At 35.5% G+C, this 21922-nt stretch overlaps 1 protein-coding gene across 3 annotated transcripts in view; it reads left to right on the forward strand.

The window, feature by feature from the left end:
* The window catches only part of Ipo11 (importin 11), a 231452-nt gene that overhangs the window by 23817 nt on the left and 185713 nt on the right, over positions 1–21922 (forward strand). For all 3 annotated transcript variants that reach the window (XM_063258231.1, XM_063258230.1, XM_063258228.1), the window contains 2 exons: positions 2160–2232; positions 3876–4079. In XM_063258231.1, the coding sequence (XP_063114301.1) occupies positions 2160–2232; positions 3876–4079 (277 nt within the window). The remainder of the gene's footprint in view (positions 1–2159; positions 2233–3875; positions 4080–21922) is intronic.

Consider the following 21922-nt stretch of genomic DNA (forward strand, 5'->3'; position numbering starts at 1 on the left):
AACACTTAGAATCACCACCCAGTGCTAGAAGATAGAAACAAAGAATTCCGAGAGCCTTCAGAGTGAGCAGTTGCCTTAACTTTTGACTGCTAAGCTCTTGAACTATGAGAGAATAAAGTACTTTCTGTTGTCGTTGCTCAAGTACCCATGAGTGAAAACTAAATGGAGACATAATTTTTGATTCCACATAGTTTTGAACTGGGGATTGAGTACTGAGCTGCATCCTCATCCCTTTTATTTATTTTAAAATAGAGTCTCACTTAGTTGCCAGGTGAGACTCAAACTTACGATCCTCCTTGCCTTAGCCTTCCCAAGTGCTGAGATTACAGGTATCTGACACTGTGCCACACTAAACTAGTTGATTTCTGAGATTTCCTTTCCAGGTATTCTCTGGTTCTGAATCCTTTTTCTCATAGAACAGTCTCACTCAGGTTTCATAAAGGAAGCCAGTGGAAGACTAATATAGTAATTATTAGCACAGGTTTTTTTTTGTTTTTTGTTTTTTTTAAATTTAAAGAGAAAGAAACAAAAAAATACATGGAGATAAAAAGGGTAGAAATAATACAAAATTACAGAAAAATAAACGGTAAGAAATCACCAGTTGATAAGTTACAAATTGTCATCTTAGAAATAGCTGTTCAGGTTACAAAATTAAAGTATGTAAAATGATATTCAAATAGTGACACTGCCAACAGTTCTGCTCAGTGATCCAACAAAAACTTAGTAATATGGTTATCAGTCCTGCACACTTGTTTTATATCTTAAAGAGAGTAAGATTAAACATATCAAAACAGAACAAAACAGTTAAAAAAAACAATTTAAAGAAATACAGATTTCAAAGCAAGTTCACTGGAGATCTTCACTGTTTATCTAATTGTCTCTAGTTTCTTCCAAATAGTTGTCCCCATCTTCATGCACATTAAATACATACTGCATATTATAGAACTAATGAAGTCATTACAGGATGATGAAGGCTTTTTAGGTCTTCAAGATCTGACATTGGGGAAGACCATAATAACTACCATCGCATCTCTCATTCTCTTCATAGTAGTTGTCCTTATCTTTACATATGCTGAAATTGAACTTTAGAGACTAGACTAATATCACTCTGATCAGTGAATAATAGTATTGCTAGATTTTATATCATAATGCTACAAAATTAGCATTGGGTTTCTTAGTGTCTCCTTCAGAGTATCTGTTCATTACATCTTGCATTATATAATTTGTTCCCATAAATAGTTTAAAAAATTCTTCCCATGTGTGAATTGCTACATGTATATCTATCCTCTCTGTATTATAAGGAAAAACAAATCATAACAAGATAGCAAAACAAATTCCTAGAAAAACATGCAATGAATAAGACACATAAGACCACAATATTAGGTTGACCTACTGTAGTTACTATGCTTTCTCTTGTTATTTTCAATAGATTTGTCCACATCATCGGGCTTAATATAGTTAAACATAGTATTACCTAGCTATTTTTTATTAAAACACCACTTTGAAAACATTATAGGACTTGAGAGCTGTTAATAATTAATACCAGTATGGATATCTTTTACGTCTTGTCATCTTCGAATTAGTTGCGTCTACTTTTAGGGTTGATACTGTCAAGCATACCAAATTCAAATAAAATCAGCCAAGCAAAACCGCGTTCTTATGAATCGGATTCAAATAAGATCAGTCATAGAAAGACAATGTAAGTAATACAGGATTTCAGTTTAAGTTAATAGAAAATTAAGGATAGTTACCATGGTATAACCTGCTATTTTTGGGTCAGATGTCTGTGCCCTCAAATCTGATATGAGTGGACAGACCAGAACAATAAATTCAAACTAAATAGAGTGATAAGACTACAACACAGGTTTTTTTTTTAAAGTATTTTATTTTTTGTAGGTACTTGATTTTGTATTAATAAAGTAAACATCAAAATATTGTTATCATAGGTTTGTATTATATTGTTTACTGGATTGTGTTTCCTGCCTATTCATTTATGAAGGAATTTTATGATTCTCACTTAACGTGGCAGTAATGCAAATAATGTGCTATTCAGGGTTACATATATAAAGGGCTTTTTATTGTTAAAATTTGTAGTAGTTTTCATCTGCATTCATTATTAGATGGAATTATTTTACATAATGAATTTTTTCTTTTTATAGTGCTCTCTCAGAAGAGGAAAAGTCTACATTGCGTGCAGGGCTCATCACCAACTTTAATGAACCAATAAATCAGGTTAGTGAGAGAACAAGTGCTAATTATTTTTTCTTTTCTTTTAATTTTTGTCCCCCCCCCCAAGGTAATCTGTTTGTTGGCATTAAAAAAATCTTCATTATTTCCATTTGTGATTTTTTTTTCATTTGTGATTTTTTTTATATTCAACTTGTCCTCTGGTTTTTAAAATTTTGAGATCCAGTTATAGCTGTTAACAGTTTGGGCTAAATTTGGCTATTAATGACTTGAAATACAAAAATCATTTAAAAATATACTTGTATATTTTTCAGCTTTTCTGTTTATGAGCCAATATTTAAGCAAATCTTTAAATAATTATCATTTTACTGTATAGAAATTTAAAAAAAACAGGAGGTAACAATTTATTGCAAGCTGAAGTCATGGAGGTATGAGACTGGAAATTAATTTGAGTGATTTAAAGATGGTCTAGTCTTCTCCAACTTTTTTTTTTAAAGTACAAGATGGCTTCAGGTTTTTATCTTTTTCCTACATTCATGTCATTTTCAATTCGTACTACCTTGTGGTAGGTAGATAGTGGTCTACCTTATAGTGAAGCTTGATTTCTTGTGGTTAGATGCTTAAAGGGGAAATGTGGTTAGATGCTTAAAGGGGAAATGTATTGGTTCATCATAATTCATTCCTTTCTCTATGATCTTAATCTCCTGTGTTCTAGCTCCCTAGATTTTAGTTACATTCATTTACTAAGGCTGCTGTAATAAGTTACTTGGTGGTTGAAGACAGTATAATGGCTTCTCCCTTATAGTAAAGTTTTCTCCTAAGAATAAGCTTGATGTTGTTCATAGGTACAAAAATTCTGATTTTTTCCAGGATAATAAGTATTTATTATACTTGTTTATTTCAATTTTAAAGCAGATTGTATTTGGCAGTAGTTCTGATATGCTTTTATTTTGATTTGTTTCGATGACCTCAGTTCTTTATTTTCACAAAGAAGATGTGAAATAATAGATAATGGAGTTATTTTTAGAAGGGCATGAGATAGTTGGGTTGACGTTTGGGTGATTGCCTGTGTGTTCTGTCAATTAATATTTGTGAAACTGGAGAAGTATAATTAAATAAATATTTAATATTTGATATCAATTTCTATTTTTAAGTCAGTGATTCTTAAACTTTATAGCTGCAGATCTTTTTTATTACTACTAAAATTGAATACTTAAAAGGATTATATCTGTTGATATTTACTGTATTAGAAATGAAAACTAAGAAATTTAGTGACTAATTTTAAAAATAATAAAACTATACATAGTTAAATTTAACTAGAAGAATGACTTTGCTTTGTACTTTTACTTACCTCTGTAGTGTCTGACTATAAAGAAGACATTTAGACTTTATTTCTGCTTCTTCGTGTGCTCTGTTGTGATGTATTATTTTGGTAGATGCATGTGAAAAAAACTAGCTTTACACTGAAAAGTTGTTGGGGAAGCCAAGACTACAGGCTTGTAAAAGGCACTAGGGGTGTACTGTCCTGTACTTTGAAAACCATTGTCTTAAATATTTGTTCTGTGAAAGGTTTAACTGTTTTTATCAAATATATAATTAACCAAAATGATAATTTTTAACTGAAAGCATTCCTTATCTATTCACTTTGATTTCATACATTTGTTTCTGATTAAATTTTTTCTCTCTAGATTGCAACTCAGATTGCAGTACTAATTGCAAAAGTTGCTAGACTGGACTGTCCTAGACAATGGCCTGAACTCATTCCTACTCTTATAGAGTCTGTGAAAGTTCAAGATGATCTTCGACAGCACAGAGCATTACTTACCTTCTACCATGTTACTAAGACACTGGCATCTAAACGTCTAGCTGCTGATAGAAAACTGTTTTATGATGTAAGTTATTTAACATAGTTAATTTGATTATGGATGTGCTGCTTGTGTGAAAACAATTGTGTTTTCTGTTAATCTGAATGAAATATTATGAATATATCCTAATATGAATATATCCTATTATGAATATATCCTAATTTAAACCTGCATAGTGATGTGAATGGAAAGATCACTTAGCACTAAGAAGAACTGGTTGGTGGGCAGCATTGTGAAAGAAAGAGGCTTGTGGCAGATGAAGTGGTTAAGATGAGGTAATAGTTCTGAGTAGAGCAGTGGTACAAGGAACAGTTAGATGAGCATAGAGTTTAAATTTGGGAAGTAGAAATGACATGACAAACTGGGTAATTGGTGTATATAGAACTGATGTACCATTGAGAGGTGGTTTGTTGGAAAGACTTTTCTCCATTTGCTTGCTTTGGTGTTTTTTTTTTAAATTTGATATTTGTCTTTTTGCCTGCCTATGTATGTACATTCATATTTTTTTTTTCTTCCTTTCTTCTTTCTGTCCTCCTTGTGTTCCCCTCATGTTTTTTCTCCTCTTTCACAGTATGGTCCCATGGCCTCTTGCATGCTAAGCAAGCACTGTACCACTAAGCTACATCCCCTTGACTGTTTTTGACCTTTCGAAATAGTGATTTTAATATTGTATATTCTTAACATTTTGGACTGTGCCTTGTATTGCAAGTGAATCAAAGTGTTTGTTACAATGCTGTGTTCTTGCTTACCTTTGGTAATTGTAGAGCAATTAAAGTTATATAATTTGAAATCTTATATGATTCTATGATAGTAGGCCATGAAATAATTTCATATGTGTTTTAATTATGAATAATTTCGAGAAAAGATAACAGTAACAGTGTTTTATAAAAAGTTTTTTCTGAATGGGCCTACTGATGGGCCCACTACTTGGAAGGCTGAGGCGTGAGAATTGCCGAGAGTTCAGCCCTAGCTTGGGCTTCATAGTGAGTTCAAAGCCATCCTGAACTACTTAAAGAAACCCTGTCCCCCAAATAAAAGTTTTTCCCTCTCTCTTTTCCTCTTCTCTCTTTCCCTCACTTGCTCCTTGCCCCCTTTTATTGCTCATGCTTTTCCCTGAGGAAGAGGTTTCCCCGGGAAGCTTCCAAGATTCCTTTGGCTCCTGAATTTAGCATGTGGTCTTAATCAGCCTTTCCAAGCTTTCTTTTCTTCTGACTTCTGCTCTAGTCTCTACTACAGCTCTCATAATTAAAGAAGCTTTGTTCTTAAAGAGGGAGATAGCTTAGTTCTGTGTGAAAAGGAATCCCATGGTACGAGTGAAGTAGTCTAGTGGAAGGAGCTAAGTAAAGGGAGAGTTCTAGAAGAGATTTCTAGATGACAATACCTATTCTAGTCCAGTTCTTTTATTATAGTGCTTTTATTCTTGGCCAACTCCTTGGCCATCTATCTGTCTGAGGTCTCTGTTTTGTTGAAGTGTACAGTGTAGTGCCTTGGTATAGGGAAGGGGAAAAGGGAAGAGCAGTGTGCAATCTTAAAAGTATTAGTTTTCAATCAGTTAAGCATAGACTGAGAAGTTTCTGGACTTTAGAACCTTTACTTTGAGTTTATGGCTTTAGAATCTGTGTTTTTTTGTTTATTGAGGCAAGGTCTCATTATGTAGTTCAGGCTGGCCTAGAACTCAGCACATGGGAGCTAGTAGGACTGTAAGCTTGAGAACATCTTGAGATGCATAGTGTGTTTAAAGTCACTCTGGAACATAGCAAGACCTTGCCTCAGAACAAAAACAAAAACAATCAAAAGATATGTAGGTTAGACTGGGAGTGATGGCATTCTGTTAATCGTAGCACACCAGTGGCTGACAGGAAGATTGCTGAGGTCCAGAATAACCTGAATGAAAAAGTAGATTAATTGAAGATACATGTGTGGGAAGATACCATTATACAGAACATTTTTACTAGTTAAAGCTGCTTCTAGCATTTTGGTATCGGAAGTGTAGGAAATCATCCTTTTACATGTTTACAGTAGTGCTACAATAGTCTTCCAGTACCAAATTAGTTTCCCATATAAAAAATAAAAACACATAGTTGAAGTAATTACAATGAAGAGGTAATACAGGGTACACTTAAAACTGCTACCAGCTGCTCAATGTGTCCCAATAATTTTTATATGCATTCTTCCTTCTATATTAGAATAGATTAAAATTTTTAAAGTTTATTAGTACATTTTAGTTATGCACAGTGATCATATTCATTGTAGGGAATTTGTATCTGTACATGATATAATTTGGGTTTTTTTTCCATTCCTGTACCCTTCCTTCAACCGCGTGTTATATACAAAAGCTTTATAGGATAGATTAAAATTTTCATGGATGACAAATTACAAATCAGCAGTTACGAGCAAATTTTTTTGAAGTAGCAAAATTGAGCTTCATTTGACTCAAAAGGAATTCATTTTCTTTTTTATTTATTTTTTGTCTTTTTTGAGACGGAGTCTTGCTATGCAGTTCAGGCTGGCCTTGAGCTCACTTTGTAGCCCAGGATGGTCTCAAACTCGCAACAATCCTCCCACCTCAGCCTCCTGAGTTCTGGGATTACAGGCATGAGTCACCACGCCCAGCAAGGAATTCATTTTCTATAAAACCATGTTTTTTTCATACAAATCTGGATGTTAAAAAACTGACACTAACTTAAAATCAAAATCTAAAATCTCTGAAGGCAAGAGAATTTGAAGTACAATTAGTAATTCTAATGTAATTGTAGGTATTATCTAAATAATATTTGACAATTGTGATGTTCCCATAGATGCATATGCTGTGGTAAATGAAGTAATCTAAACTTAAAAAAAGATGAAAAGAGCTTTTGAAAACAATACTTAGTTTTAGAAATATGGTTGAACAATTGTGAAAAAACCTGTTTTTCAGGAAGAATGTTTCTTTGTATGAGTAGTTAGGGATTTTCGGTAATAGATTTATGATTTTTAAAAAAAATTTTTTACTTTTTTACTTTAAGAGGAATAAAATCAAACAAAATAAAACAAAATAAAGCCAATCAAAACAAAGCAGCAAAAGTGGTACAGAACTTCAAAACAGGACAGTAGGAAATCAACAGTGGCTACCATAGTGTGTCTTGTAATCTTCACAATAGTTGTCCATACTATCAGACATAGTAGTAAAATCAAATAAAACAATAAAACCAATCAAGACAGAACATTAAATAAAAATAAATTGGAGCAAAGCTAAACAGTGAGAACAAAATTGGATTTCAAAAACAAGACAGAAGGAAATCCCTCATATTGCATACTGCATCCTCCTAATAGATGTTCAGATCAGACTACAGGCCTCAGGCCTGCAATATCAATCAAACAATACAAGCATTTAGTTGTTTCTGTTTCTCGGTTGCTATCAACTTAGTCTGTCCTCTGAACCAGCTGGTTGCTTACAGGGGCTAGGGACTTGATATGGGGTGGTGTGGGTGTTCCTGATTCTCAGCCTGTGTGATGGTCAGCACATGGGAAGGGTGAACTGGCTTCTGTTTTCCTGGGCACCACATGGTTTACACGGCTTACTGGAAGGGTGAACTGGCTTCTTGTTGTGCTTCTCCCAGACCTAGCATAGTTTCTGCCAACTCTTGAGAAGAGAGATTTGGCTTCTAGTTTTTTAGGGTCCCGCATAGTTTGTGCACTTATGGGAAGGACAAATTGGTTGCTTGTTGTACTCCTGCAGACCCACCTGCTGTCTTACGGGAAGGGATAACTGGTTTCTCTCTTCCTGGGTCCCTCATGGTTTGTGTGGCTTATGGGAAGGGCAAATTGGCTTCTTGATTGTACTCCTCCCAGATGCAGCATGCCTTCTCAAGACTAATGATTCTTTAAAATTTCCTTCAGTTCTTAGGTACAGGGGATTGATTCTATGGGGTATGATTTTATCCTAGGTTAATCTATAGATGCATTAAACTTTTGAGATCACTAAGGATAGTGACGTGTGCTTGAAGTTTAGCTACTCAGAATGCCTTGGTGGAAGATTGCTTGAGTCTAAGAGTTCAAGGCAACCCTAGCAACAGAGACTGTGTCTCAAAAAAAAACAAAAAGAAAAAGTTTCCGATGGAAATCTTAGTTAAACATAATTTAAATATAGATGGTTGCGTTTATTATTTATGTTTTGAAGTGGCAGGGATTGAACCCACGTTTTGGGCATGCTACACAAGTGTTCTACCATTAAACTACACCCCCAGCCCAAGTGTCCATCATTATTCTGTCTTTCAAAGTATGTTCACCATTGCAAAAATCTTCTGTTGTACACTTTCTTCTCTCTCTCCTCTCAGTCTCTTGAAAACACTGCTTGTTTCACTAGTTACATAGTTTTGTCTTTCTCAGAATGCCATTTAGTTGATAAATACAATTTTGAATCTTTTCAGATTCACTTCTTGTACTTCTTTATAAAAATTTTTTTTCCTCCCTGTCTTTTTTTTTTTTTTTTTTTTTTTGGGAGACCGGGTCTCACTCTGCAGTTCTGGCTGGCCTTGAGCTCACTTTGTAGCCCAGGCTCCTCTCGAACTCGCAATGATCCTCCTGCCTCAGCCTCCCCAGTGCTGAGATTACAGACATGAGCCACCACGCCTGGCTTCCTCTATGTCTTTTAATGGCTTGACAGCTCATTTCTTTCTAGCTGTGACTAACATTCTATTGTCTGGATGTACCACAGTTTCTCCATTCATTTACTGAAGAACATCTTGGTTACTTCAAGTTTTGACAATTATGAATAAGGTTTCCATAACGTCTATGTATAGTTTTTATGTGATGTTTTCAGCTTCTTTGGGTAAATATTAAGGAACATGATTGTTAGATTGTATGGTAAGAGTATTGTTTTGTTTTTTTTTTTAGTAGACAGGGTCTTGCTATGCAGTTCAGGCTGGCCTTGAGCTCATTTTGTAGCCTCGACTCCTCTCAAATTCGCATCAGTCTTCCTGCCTCAGCCTTCTTCTTTTTTTTTTTTTTTTTAATTTTATTTAAGTAGAAAAAGAAAAGAAAAAAAAACAGAAAGGGTACAAGTTATACAGACTTACAGAAAGAAATAAACAGTAGGAAATCACTAGTTAATGGATTACATTTTGTCATCTCAGAAACAATTGTTCAAGTTACAAAATTAAAGCTTATAAAGTGGACATTCCAACAGTGAGACTGCAAACAGTACTACACTTCTGAGATAACAGAAATGTAAATACAAACAGCCAGTTTATCTCTAAACCCCATTTCCTGTAGACTCCACAGGCTGAAGAAATGGGTTAGAGAAACTGGGCTCAAAGTTATTCTTTTTTCTAAGTGTAGTTACTCAGGACTATAATCTCCTCGCAGTAGAGGCTGATAGAGGAGCATGGCCAAGAGTTCAAGGCCAGGCCAGAGTAAACAGACATGCTCTGTATCCAAACAATAAACAATAAAAAAGAAAAGAAAAGAGAAAAGGAAAGATAGATAGATGATAAATAGATAGATACATACATAGAGAGATAGATGATAGATAGGTGAAGATCTATTTTAAATCCACAGAACCATGTGTAGCTGCTGGCCAGCTGACTACCCAAGTGGGAAGCATTCTGAAGGTTAAGGATCTCTCCTGCCTCAGCCTTCTGAGTGCTGAGTGCTGGGATGACAGGCGTGCGCCACCATGCCTGGCTCTTTTTTTTTAAGAAATTACAAAACTGACTTTCAAAGTAACTGTACCATTTCACATTTTCACTGGCAAAAATAAGAGATCCTGTTGCTCTTTGCCAGCATTTGGTATCATCAGTGTTCTGAATTTTGGCCACTTTAGCAGGTGTCTAGATAGGATAACTCATTGCTATTTTAATTTGCATTTGACATATGATATAAAACACTTTTTAATGTACTATATGTTTTCTTTGGCAAGGTATCTGTTAAGGTAATTAGGCTATTTTTAAAATCAGATTGCTTGTGTTATTGCTGAGTTTTAAAAATTCTTTGTATATTGTTGATAACAAACCTTTATGTGAAATGCCTTTTGCAGATTTTTTCCCTCTTTTTGTAGTTTCTCTTCCATTCTCTTTACAGTTTTGCAGAGGGAAATTTTTAATTGTAATGAAGTCAAGCTTGTCAGTTCTGTATTTCATGGATTATACCTATAGTGCATCAGCTGAAAAGCCATTGCTGACCCAGTGTCATTAGATTTCATCCTCTGATTTGTTGTAGGAGTTTTTATGTTTTATGGGATGTTTGCATTTTTATCATCTTTTTTTTTTTGCCCCTAGAAAATACAAGTCTTTTATATGTTTGATTTTATTTCTTTTAATTATATATATATATATATATATATATATATATATATATATAAAATTCTTGGCATGTCATTCAGATTTTGAACTAATGAACTCATTAAATTTTTGCTATATAACCAGTTTGCAGTTTTGTAGCATATCCCATTAAGCTGCATATCCAGTTAAGGTTTTTAATTTAGAAGACATACTCTTATTGAGAGAATACAGCTAGCTTCTATTACCTTTTAACTGTATTATTTTCAAGGTGATTTTTTTTTACCTTTATCCCCTCCTCAAACTCATATGTCTAACATTTATCTAAATTTTAATAGTTTCAAGGGTGCCATCAAATTAGCTTTTCCTCTTTGATAGATGCCATGTCATCTAAAAATTTCATTGTGAATCTATAAAAACAATTTTAAAAAGGACACGTTCTGTAACCAGTTTTTATTCGGAAGTTTTTATGACGATATTAAGAATTAATCTTAAGTTCTTTTGCCTAGGAGTCAGCAGACATTGAATGCTTATTGTGAACAAGAGATATGTACAATGTTGAGGGAGACAAAAGACATTAGCCAGTAGTTCATGGGGAAGTTCATAATCATACAAACTTGGCAAAAGTCAGTAGTAAGCTACTAAAATGTGTGATGAAAAAAACTGAATTATATTGTGTTATTATGGTCAAAGGTAAAATTTTGCAAAATTTTAAGAGCTAAAAGACTCGGGGAATAATAGTTTCACTAAACAGAGTATGTTTTATTTGGATGATAATAAGAGAATACTGTGTGGCAAGGTAAGTCAAGTTACATTCTTTGGAAGGGCCTTCTTGATGAGTCATTATGTTCTCTAAATAAACAACTAAAGTATATTCATCAGCTTTCTGTAGCTGGGACAGAAAACCAGACACAGTTTTAAGAGTAGAAGAGTTCATTTTAGCATAATTTCAGAGATTTATTGGTTGGCTTCAAAGCAAGACATCATGATAGAAGGGCATGGTTGAAGAAATCTGCTCAACTTAGGGGGATAAAGGGGAAAGAAGCAGCATGTGTTGGAAAGAACCAGAGAGGAAGGGGCCAGGGACCAGATATAGTCCCCAAATTCATGCCTCCTGTGACCCATTTGGGTTGTGTCTTTTGTTAATAAAAATTTAGAAATTTGATATGATCCATTTGTTGGTCTTTGATGTTATTTATAGTGCCAGTGGGTTTCTGTGAAGAAAGTCCTTGCCTACACCTCTGACTTCAAGAGTTTTATCAGTTCTGTATTTCAACAGGTTGTGTTTCTGTTTTAACATTTAGTTTTTTGATTCATTTTGTTTTTTAATTTAGTACATGGTGAGATGTGTGGATTAGACTCAATTTTCTACAGCACCATATATTTCTTCTAGTGTATGCTTCTTCTAATGTATGTTTTTAGTGCTTATGGTAGAGATCAAATAGTGGATGGAATATGTATGCTTCTTCTAATGTATGTTTTTAGTGCTTACGGTAAGACATCAAATAGTGGATGGAATATGTTTGGGGTTGTTTTTGAATCCTCTATTCTGTACCTAATGATTCTCTTGTTTTTGTGTCAGTACCATGCAGTTTTTAAAATTTGACTTTAAAGACAATAAAACCAAATGAAATAAACAGCATAAAGCCAATCAAAACAAAATAGTGAAAGTGACACAAGACAGTAAGAAATCAACAATGGCTACCATAATGCCTCTTGTTATCTTCAAAATTGCTGCCCATACCATCAGATAAAATAAGATCCAACAAACAGAACAGAATAAAATCAATCAAAGCAGAACGTTGAATAAGGCAAAACAATAAAATGAAACAAAACAAAACAATACTGGATTTCAAAAACAGGATATAAGGAAATCCCCCATAGTTGCTATATTGCATATTGTTATCCTCGTAATAGATGCTCAGACTACCAACTTTAGACCGGCAAAGTCAATTACACAATACAATCATTAATTTGATTTTGTACCAGTTGTTATCAACTCAACCTGTGTTCCTCCCAATCAGCCGGTTTCTTGGGGGTGGGTTACAGGAGAGTAGGATGGGTTCTTATGTTCCAGCCTGTGTGTCTGTTGGCCCCCGGGAAGAGTGATTTGGCTTCCTGTTTATCCTTTTGGCGCTGAATAGCTTCCATTGGCTCCCAGAAGGGTAAATTGGCTCCTTGTTTCTCCTCCCAGGACCCTTATGGCTTCTGCTGGCTCCTGAGAAGGACAAGTTGGCTTCTTTTTCTCCTTATAGGTCCCACATAGCTTCCGCTGGCTCATGGGAGGGGCAAATAGGCTTCTTGTTTCTCTTCCTGGTCCTGCACCATGCAGTTTTTATCACTGCAGACTTGGAATATAACTTCAAATCCAGGATTGTGATGCCTCCTGTTTTGCTTTTGTTATTCAGGATTGCTTTTGCTATTCTGGATCTCTTCTAGTTCCATGTGAATATGAGGATTATTTTCTAGTGTATGCTTCTTCTAATGTATGTTTTTAGTGCAGTGAATGCTGTTGGTATTTTGATTGGAATTTCATTAAATCTGTATATCAGTTTTGCAAGTGGCCATTTCTACTGTTGGTTCTGCCTATTTAGAAATGGGGAACATCTTCATTTTCTGATGCCCTCTTCTGTGTACTTTATATTTTAGAGTACTTACTGGTTTTTATTAGAGACACCTTTTACTTTCTTGCCTAGGTTGATTCCTAAATATTTAAGTATTTTATTAATATATATTTTTATATATTTACTTAATTTCTTTTGCAGTGAATTCATTGTTGCTGTACAGAAACACTTGCTTTTTTATCTTGTTATACTGCTGAATTTGGTTATAATTCTAGGAGTCTTTTGGTGGAATTTTTTGTGTAGAGGATATTGTCATCTGCAAATGATAATTTGAATTCTTCTGTTCATATGTATACATCTATTTTATTTTATTTTATTTTTTGCCTGATTATTCTTATTAATGTTTAGAGTACCATGTTAAACCAGAGCACTGTCTTTTTTTTTCAATATAAGCGCTCACTTATTGTATCTAAGAATAGTAAAGATAGTGATTTGACATCTTTTATTAAATTTTCTGCATTATACTTAAATACATTTTTACAAGTAGTTTGAGCTAGGAAAATGAATAATATGGTGGTTGTATTGTATTTGATTGTGTTTGTTTATAAATTTTTGATTTAGTTTGTTTTGTTTTGGTACCTGGGATTGAACTTATAACTGTACACTTACAAGGCAGGCACCTATATGCCACTGAGCTAAATCACGGCTCAACTTTTAATTTAGAATAATATTCTTTTTCTTAATTCTATTGTCTTGCAAAAACAAAGTCATTTGTCTCATAGTGTCCAATCTTTTCCTTGCTCTTCAAGTTTAGACTAGAGCAGATTTTAGGCTGGGCATGGTGGTGCATGCTTATACTGCCAGCACTCAGGGAAGCTGAGGGATGAGGATCTCTGAGTTCGAGGCCTGTCTGGGCAACATAAGTGAACTTGAGGCCAGTTTGCGCTACTCTCACAACAAAACAAACAGGTTTTAGTGTCTCTGTTGTATTGGTGTTAGGAATGGGTTATATAACTGGTTTAAACTTATTTTGATGATGACTTTTTTAAAGGGAAAATTATGAGGGCAGTGGTTCCTAAGGTAATGATAAGAATGCATGAAGTGCTAGGAGAAATAAAACTTAACTATAGTGGCTTGTTTTTTATAGTTTTAAAACAGTCAAATCTGTGTTTCTCAGTAAATGTTACTATACAGTCAGTGGGTGGCACTGTTTAATCTGGTTTAGAAACACAAAATGTAAGTATCTGAGTAACCAGTGCCTGAAGTATTTTATTAAATAGTATTTGCATATTATCACACTGAATATTGCCCCCTCCACATTCTTTAGAAGAAAAATATAGAAAACGTATTTTTGTTCTTTCTACTTGCTTGCTTACTTTGTCTCACCCATTTGAGCCTTCTCTAAGGATATATGATGCATATATGATAGTATTACAGAAAAATCATTTGACTGGGTATGGTCACACATGCCTATAATCCAAGCATTTGGGAGGGTGAGGTAGGACTGTGAATTCAAGGCCAACCTGGACTACACAGGGAGGACCCCCCCCCCCCAGTCAAACACTGGTTATGGGTGGTAAGGCCAGTTTTATTCAGAGGATACTACTACAAATGGAGTTTTACAGTAGGGGAGAAAAATTGAGCATAACTCTGAATATAGTAAACAGTAAGAATTTATAACCAAGGAGCAGAGTATAAGGTTACTGGATGGAAAGTTACTACGAGGACAGAAGATGGGGTGGAAGGCATGGGAATGAGAAGTAAAAATGAGTATGATGTGATATGTATACGTACCAGTCCCCCAAGATGACTGTAATTATTATGCATAATGAATGTATACAGTTACTAATAAAAAGAAAGATACTAGGAGGAAATAATGGGAGTTTGTAGCTAAATCACCTGATAGAATTTTTGCTGAAGGCACACCAGAGTTATCAGATAGCCTCTGGTGGGTTATGATTATGAGGAATGTGATTAGATGTTGGAAGTAATCAAATACTGTGAGCATGGTGGTTTCTTATTTTGGTGTTTGGAGACAGGTCTCATGCTGTAGTGAACTCACTATGTAGCCTCAGCTGGCCTTGAAGTCATAGCGATCCTCCTATTTCAGCTTCCTGAGTACTTGTGTGTAACACCATGGCTGGCTTCGTGGAGGATTCTTGACCTAGCACCTTAGCAAATTTCTTGCTAAAATTGGGTGATACCAACACAGAGGAGGCCGAAAGAGAAGTCTAAAAAGTGAAGGCCATGTAAGAAGAGGATTTTATTAGAATCCAACATTGTTTGGTCTAGGAGAGAGGCTCTTTGTCAGAGGGTAGTGCATTGGTTTAAAATTACAAATAATCATCCCTATTTGTGGAGAGAGCTCTTATAGGTTGGCTAAAGTATCTTGAATTGGAACTTTAATAGATGCCTGATGTCCTTCCCTATGTAATTAGCTCTATAAGTAGAATATGAAATGGGCTTTTAAACTTTTTAAAAACGATTTCATGCATTTTTTTGTTAGTGCATCTCTGTCATAATAATGATCACACTTATCAACATTTATCATGCAGAATTTGTATCTGTATGTAATATATCTTCTTTCTTTTTTTTTTTTTTGCCCCTTATTCTCTTCCCTTCCCTTCAACCCTTTTTCTCCTTTAGGTTTTTTATACTATAGTTTTTCACATGCTGTATGTCTTCACTCAGAAATATCCCAAGCATAATAGTTATGTACCTTTCATATCTGTATTCCTTATTTAAAATAGCACTGTCATACTATTACTTTTCAGGGGCAAAGTGGGGAGAATTACTAGCTCAAGATCTAGCTTTACCATTAATTTCTATTAATTTCTTATTGCATTATTTACTTTAAGAAATAGGGGTGAACATTTCAAACAGCATATAATACAGTAGAACTTTTGATTACTTTAGTTATTGAACTTTCTCACACATTTTTGGAGTCAAATTATAAATTGAAAACAAAATGACTATGGAATAAAATAGAATTTTATTTTAATGATTTTGATTCTACCCTGATCACATGTCCTTTTTAATCTTAATTTTGTAACAATAACATTTTGTATGGTGTTCAGAGGCTTTTTTCACCCCTTTGTTTGGGGGTAAGTGGGAATAGTTTTATGTATAATGCATGTTATGACTTCTATCTAGATGTTGCCTCCAAAGCCTCTGTGGTCATAGGTGGGGCGTTTTGGAGGTGACTGGATATAGGGTGTATGATCCCGGTATTAAAGATGTGGTGCTAGGATCAGTGGTTTGATGCTAGGATTTAGGGTGCCCCATCCTAGATATGAATGCCCTTAGGGTGGGTAGCATGGATAGAATATAAGGGGTAGAAAGAGGGCTGCTGTGGTCACTTGCTGCTTTTTCTGCCTTCTGCTTGCCATGAGCTGTTTCTCTGCTGCAGTGCCCCTCTGCCATGCCACCCTGCCTTGGAGCCAGCTGGTTATGGACTGAAACCTCTGTAAACTATGAACCAGAATACCCTTTTCCTCCTTTGAGTGTTGGGTATTTTATCTTAGCAATGAGAAAAGTAACTGAGACCATATGTATACTATAATTGCATTGTATGTAAAAAGAATTCTGTAAGCAATAGTCTTCTGATGTCAGAAGTTGTGCCTAGAAAAGTTACAATAATTAAAATAATTTTTTCCTTTTGCTCCATTATAAAATACTTTTGAAGTAAATCTGATCTGATTCACAGTATTATGTTAGTGATACAATGTGGTAGATTTTCCCTAAAAATTTCCAGTTCCCATTTGTTCTTCCATCTGAGTTTAATCTTACATAAAATTGAGGAGCTAGGAGGAAATGGTTACCATCACCGTCTGTTTTTCTCTCATAGAGTTTGGCATTGAGGGTATTAAGAACTGGATGAAAGATTCTAGGGCTTTTGTGATTAGTGAATATGATTGGTTCCAAATTGCATCTATGTGATTTGCATATACATTAGTATATATGTACACATGTATGTTTGTGTGTATGTATGTATCGGTGCATATTTGTCTAAGAAAAACATTAAATTTCTATTAGCTATACCTTGTATACCAAATAATAGAACACAAGGACACATTTTCTGTTGAATGAACTTTTTAGAGGAGTCTAATTAAGATAACTCAATGAATTCATAATTATTGCAGCAATGACATGGATAAATGTGTGATATATTTCTGTCTTAGTTAATTTCTTGGCACTGAGAAACAGTACTTGGCACCATACCTTAAAAGAGGAAAAGTTTATTTAATTTGCAGTTTTTGGAGGTTTTAGTCCATAGTCAGCTGACTCGAAGGCAGGGGGCCTATTGCAGAGAACCATGGTGTAGGAAGGTTGCTCAAAGCGTGGCAGATAGGAAGCAGAAAGAAAGATCAATGGAGGAGGGAAGAAGATAGATCTTTCCCCAGAGACCTACTTGTACACACACACCTCCCCCCAAATCACATTTAGCCATAAACACATCAATGGACTAATTACTATTAAGTATCATGCCCAGAGAGTCCAGTCACATCCCTAAAGTACCACCTATGAGCCCGTGAAGCCTTTGGGCAACATCTAGATATACACTGTAGCAATTTCCCTTTTTTCATAGTCATGAAGAGAAAATTTTATCGCAATTCAGTTATATAACCAGATTTATTATGTTAATATTGAATTATGGAGTAATATTTTCTCATTGATAGGTTGTATTTTGGTATCAGGTTTTGACAGTTAATTATGCAAATAATGTTCTGAGTCTGAGCCCTTTCCCTGGGTTAAAGTGATAATTATGCAATTACACTCTTTGCTCTTAGGGAAATTACTTTTTTTCCCTTTTGGTCTCAGTTTTCTCTTTTCTTCTTCTTTTTTTTTAGTATTGTTTGTGACACTTAATGATTACTTTCAGTGTGGAGTTTGGTGTGTATCACACCTTGATTATTTTTACTTCCCTCCTCTTGCCACATGATCTTTTCTTTCCTTTCTCCCCAGATCCTTTTCCCATCTCTACACTCTACCTTCTCCTCTTTTTGTGTGTGTGTGTGTTTTTGAGATGAGGTCTCACTAATGCAGTTCAGGCTGGCCTTGAGCTCACTTTGTAGGCCAGGCTGGCCTTGAACTTGCAGAGAGCCTCCTGCCTCAGCCTCCTGAGTGCTGGGATTACATGTGTGCACCACCATGCCTGACTATCTCCCTATTTTTTAGCATGACTAATCATTTTGCCTGTTAAATTATTTACGTTTTACATCCCATATGAGAGAGACTATGTGATATTTAACCTTTCTGATTGACTAATTTTCTCAAGATGTATCCGTTTTCCTACCAATGACTCAAATTTATCTTCTTTGTATATTCACCACATTTCTTTATCCATTCATCATGAGGGGCATATAGCCTGTTTGCATGGTTTAGTTATTGTGAGTTGTACTGCTGTAAACATGGATATGCATGTATGATGGTTAGTTCATTGGGACAATATCCAGGAGGAGTAGCTGGATCAAATGGGGTTTCTATTTTTAGTTTTTTGAGAAATCTCCATACTGATTTTCAAAGTGGTCATACTAGGTTACTATTCCCGTCAATAGTGTATGAAGGTTATGTTTTTTTCTCCAGAACCCTACCAGCATTTGTTGTTTTTGAGTCATTGATAATGGCCATTTTTAGAGGAGTAAGCTAAAATTTTACTGTTAGTTTGATTTGCATTTCTTGATGCCTCAATTTTCTTAATTTAAAAGGGGAATGATATGTATTTTTTAAGATTATAGTGATTAATTGCTGTAGGTAAAGCATTAAGTGTCTAGAGTAGGATTCGGTAAATGTCTGCTACTGTATCATGACATTGTTACTTAAATATTGTTTATTTATATGCAGTATTGGGAATTGTCCTAAGTTACTTCTATCTTACTGCTAGGATAAGATTCCTGGCATCCAGAATTAAACAAGGAAGGGTTTATGTAGCTCACAGTTTGTGGAGGTTTTAGTCTGTAATCAGCTGGCTCCTGAGCAAGGTGGCATGGCACAGGGACAATACTTCAAGTGGCAAAAGACAGCAAAAGCAGCAAGAGCAAAAGCGGAAAGCAAGCCTCTTTTCCTCCCTTAAGTTGTATGCAGGCTGTTTGCCCACACCATCTCCCTGCCCTCCTATTGCACAGGCTTACCATATTTACAATGTGAGCACTCATTCCCCCTACTGAATCACTTAGTTAAACTTTTAAGCTTCTCAAGTTGAAATAGTGAACACTGTAGGTTGATAAAAGACTTGTCCTTTATATTATAGGATATAGAGCCCCTGAGTTATTTAACCTTCTAAACTTCTTAAGTTGATATAATGTATCAACCATTACAATCTACCCCTTGTCAACTTGGTAACCAGTCACATTTCTTCAAGCAAGTTTCTAAAACACAGATATGCTTATTCTTACCTTTCACAACTTGAAAATTATAATACAGATTTAACAATCCTTAAGAACTATTAAGTTTATCAGTATTATATTACATGAGAGCCCTAACATTCTTTCCCTGGTTCTCCAAAGACTCATGCACATCCTTTTACACAAAAGACGTTTAGCCCACCTATAAGAGTTGCCAAAGTTCTAACAGTTTCAGCATTGCTGAAGTCTCAAGTTTCCTCTGAGATGTAAGGCAAACTTAGATACAAGCCCCTGTACAAATGAAAAGTTAAATATTTCCAACATGCAGTGACACAAAATAAATATGTTCATTACAAAAGTTACAAATGGGAATACAAAGGATTGGGACCAAAGCAAGTCCAAAATCCATCAGGACAAACATTAAACCATATAGTTCCATGTATACCATCTGGGACAAACTAGCAAATTGTGAAATCCAAAGGGATTGAGTGACTCCACCCCTAAGACACTTTCGGTGGTCCCACAGCTTCGCTCTTGGGCTGACTTTGTTCCCTTCTTACCGTTTTCCTCAGACAGTCCACATTCCTGGCTTTTCCAGCCTTCTGGGGTCTCCACTACACCTTTTGGTTCACACTCATAGCTTTATGCACTATCCTCTCAGGGCACACTGCTCGGCCTCCCAGTCCTTCTAAAATAGGAATGGAAACCTTCTTAACCGCATAACTCTTGCATTGTGCATGCACCTAAAACCAGTACCACATGGATGATGCCAAGGTCTGCTGCCAGTTGGAGCAGTAGGCAGAATTCTCTTTCTTGGCTGTAAGGGTTGAATGCCTGAATTGCTCGGCACTCTGAATCCAATTCTGAGAAACAAATTTTCTATGCTGCCACCTTTCTGGAACATGGTGTGGACACTGCCACACTGTGATGCTCTGTGCCGTTCTCCTCAAAGCAAAGTCTTTCATTTTTGCAGCAAAGGGTGGAGACTTGTTGCTTTTTTTGTTTGTTTGTTTGTTTGTTTGTTTGTTTTTGGTACCAGGAATCCAGTTCTACCTTGCACTTGACAGGCAAGTGCTGGGCCACTGAGCTGTATCCCTGGCCTGACTTGTTGCTTTTTGTGATACCTTCAGGCCATCTCTTTTATTCTCCTGTTACTGCTCAGCATTTGAGATTTCCTCAGCTCTTTCTTTGCAGTCCACAGCTTTATTGAAGCATCGTTTTTGGCCAAACTCACAGTGTTTTTATATTATCCTGCTGAGCTCTTTGCTGTTGATTCACAACATAAATCTGGCAAAAAGCACCAAAAAATAGTCATGCCACAGTCTACTGCTTTGAAATTTCTTCTACTATGTTAATTACTCCACTGCACTTAATGTTAGTCTCAGGACTAACAAATGGACATGGGCAAAATGTAGACAAACTTTTTGGCAAGCCATATATTATCTGGAGTCTGTTATTCAATGCAGTCCTTTGCAGCAGAAACCTCCTGAGCCTGGTTTTTACAGGCCGAATTTCTGTCAGCCTGCTGGTCTTCTGTGCTCTGACCAGAATCTCCTATACAAAGAGCCTACGGTATTCTAGCCCTGCTCTTTCAAGTGACATCTCCAAACCTTTCCAAACTCTTCCTAGAAACCATTTCCAAAGGCTCTCGAACTACGTCGTCCAGGTATTGTCACAGCACCCCCAAATCTCTGGTACCAAATTGTGTAGTGGTTACTTTTCTCTGATTGCTGGGACAAAATACCCAACACCTAAAATTAAGATTAGAAAGGTTTATTTAACTCACAGTTTGTGGAGGTTCCAGTCCATAATCACCTGGCCCCAAAGCAGGGTGGCATGGCACAAGGAATAACACTTCAGGGCAGCAGAAGACAGCAGGAGTAGCAAGAGCAAAAGGGATAAGCAAGCCTCTTTTCCTCCCTTTTATGGTATGTAGGCTCTTCGCCCATACCATCTCTGCTTTCCGCTTGCACAGGCTCAGGATGTTTACAGAACGAAGATCCTGGCCCCCTGCTGAATCATGTAGTCAAACTTCTAAACTTCTCAAGTCGACACAATGAACAGTATCCTAGAATGGTAAGGGCATTTTTTTTTATACCCTAGGATGTAGAACTACTGAGTTAGTTAAACTTCAGACTTCTCATGTTGGCACAATATATCAACCATAACAGGGATCAAATACTTTTGTTTGAATTTAATTACTTCTTTTGTTTGGTACTGGGAATCAACTTCAGTCCTTGAGCATGTTAAGAAATTGTTCTACCACTTAGCTGCACACTCAATGTGACAATCATTTTTAAAAGAATTCAGATGATTTCAAGTAACATTCTCCCCCAGTTTCTATATAAATGCCATTCTTTTGAGGAGTTTTAAGAGAATATATATGTAGAAGTTAATATTAAATAGGTATTTTTAAGGAGCAGATGCAAAGAGGATATGACTAATTCAAGTGGCAAGACTAGTTCAGGGTATATTTTTTGTCCTTGAAATTTGCTTATGAAATCTTTTGAGTTTTATTTACTATATAAAGATTTAAGTCTACAATTGATCTAACAATTATACATACCATACATTTAATTGTTTTTGGTTGAAATATTTGCTACGGTGCTAAACTTTAGTTTGAAATGTAACTTTTTATGGAATTCATACTTTTTTGTCTCTAAATCCATCTCGACTCTTCCATTTTCTTCGATTGACAGTATATT

This window comes from Cavia porcellus, unplaced genomic scaffold (assembly GCF_034190915.1).
Source record: "Cavia porcellus strain 051 isolate PalLab524CR breed Dunkin Hartley unplaced genomic scaffold, mCavPor4.1 scaffold_11, whole genome shotgun sequence".
Lineage (NCBI taxonomy): Eukaryota > Metazoa > Chordata > Mammalia > Rodentia > Caviidae > Cavia > Cavia porcellus.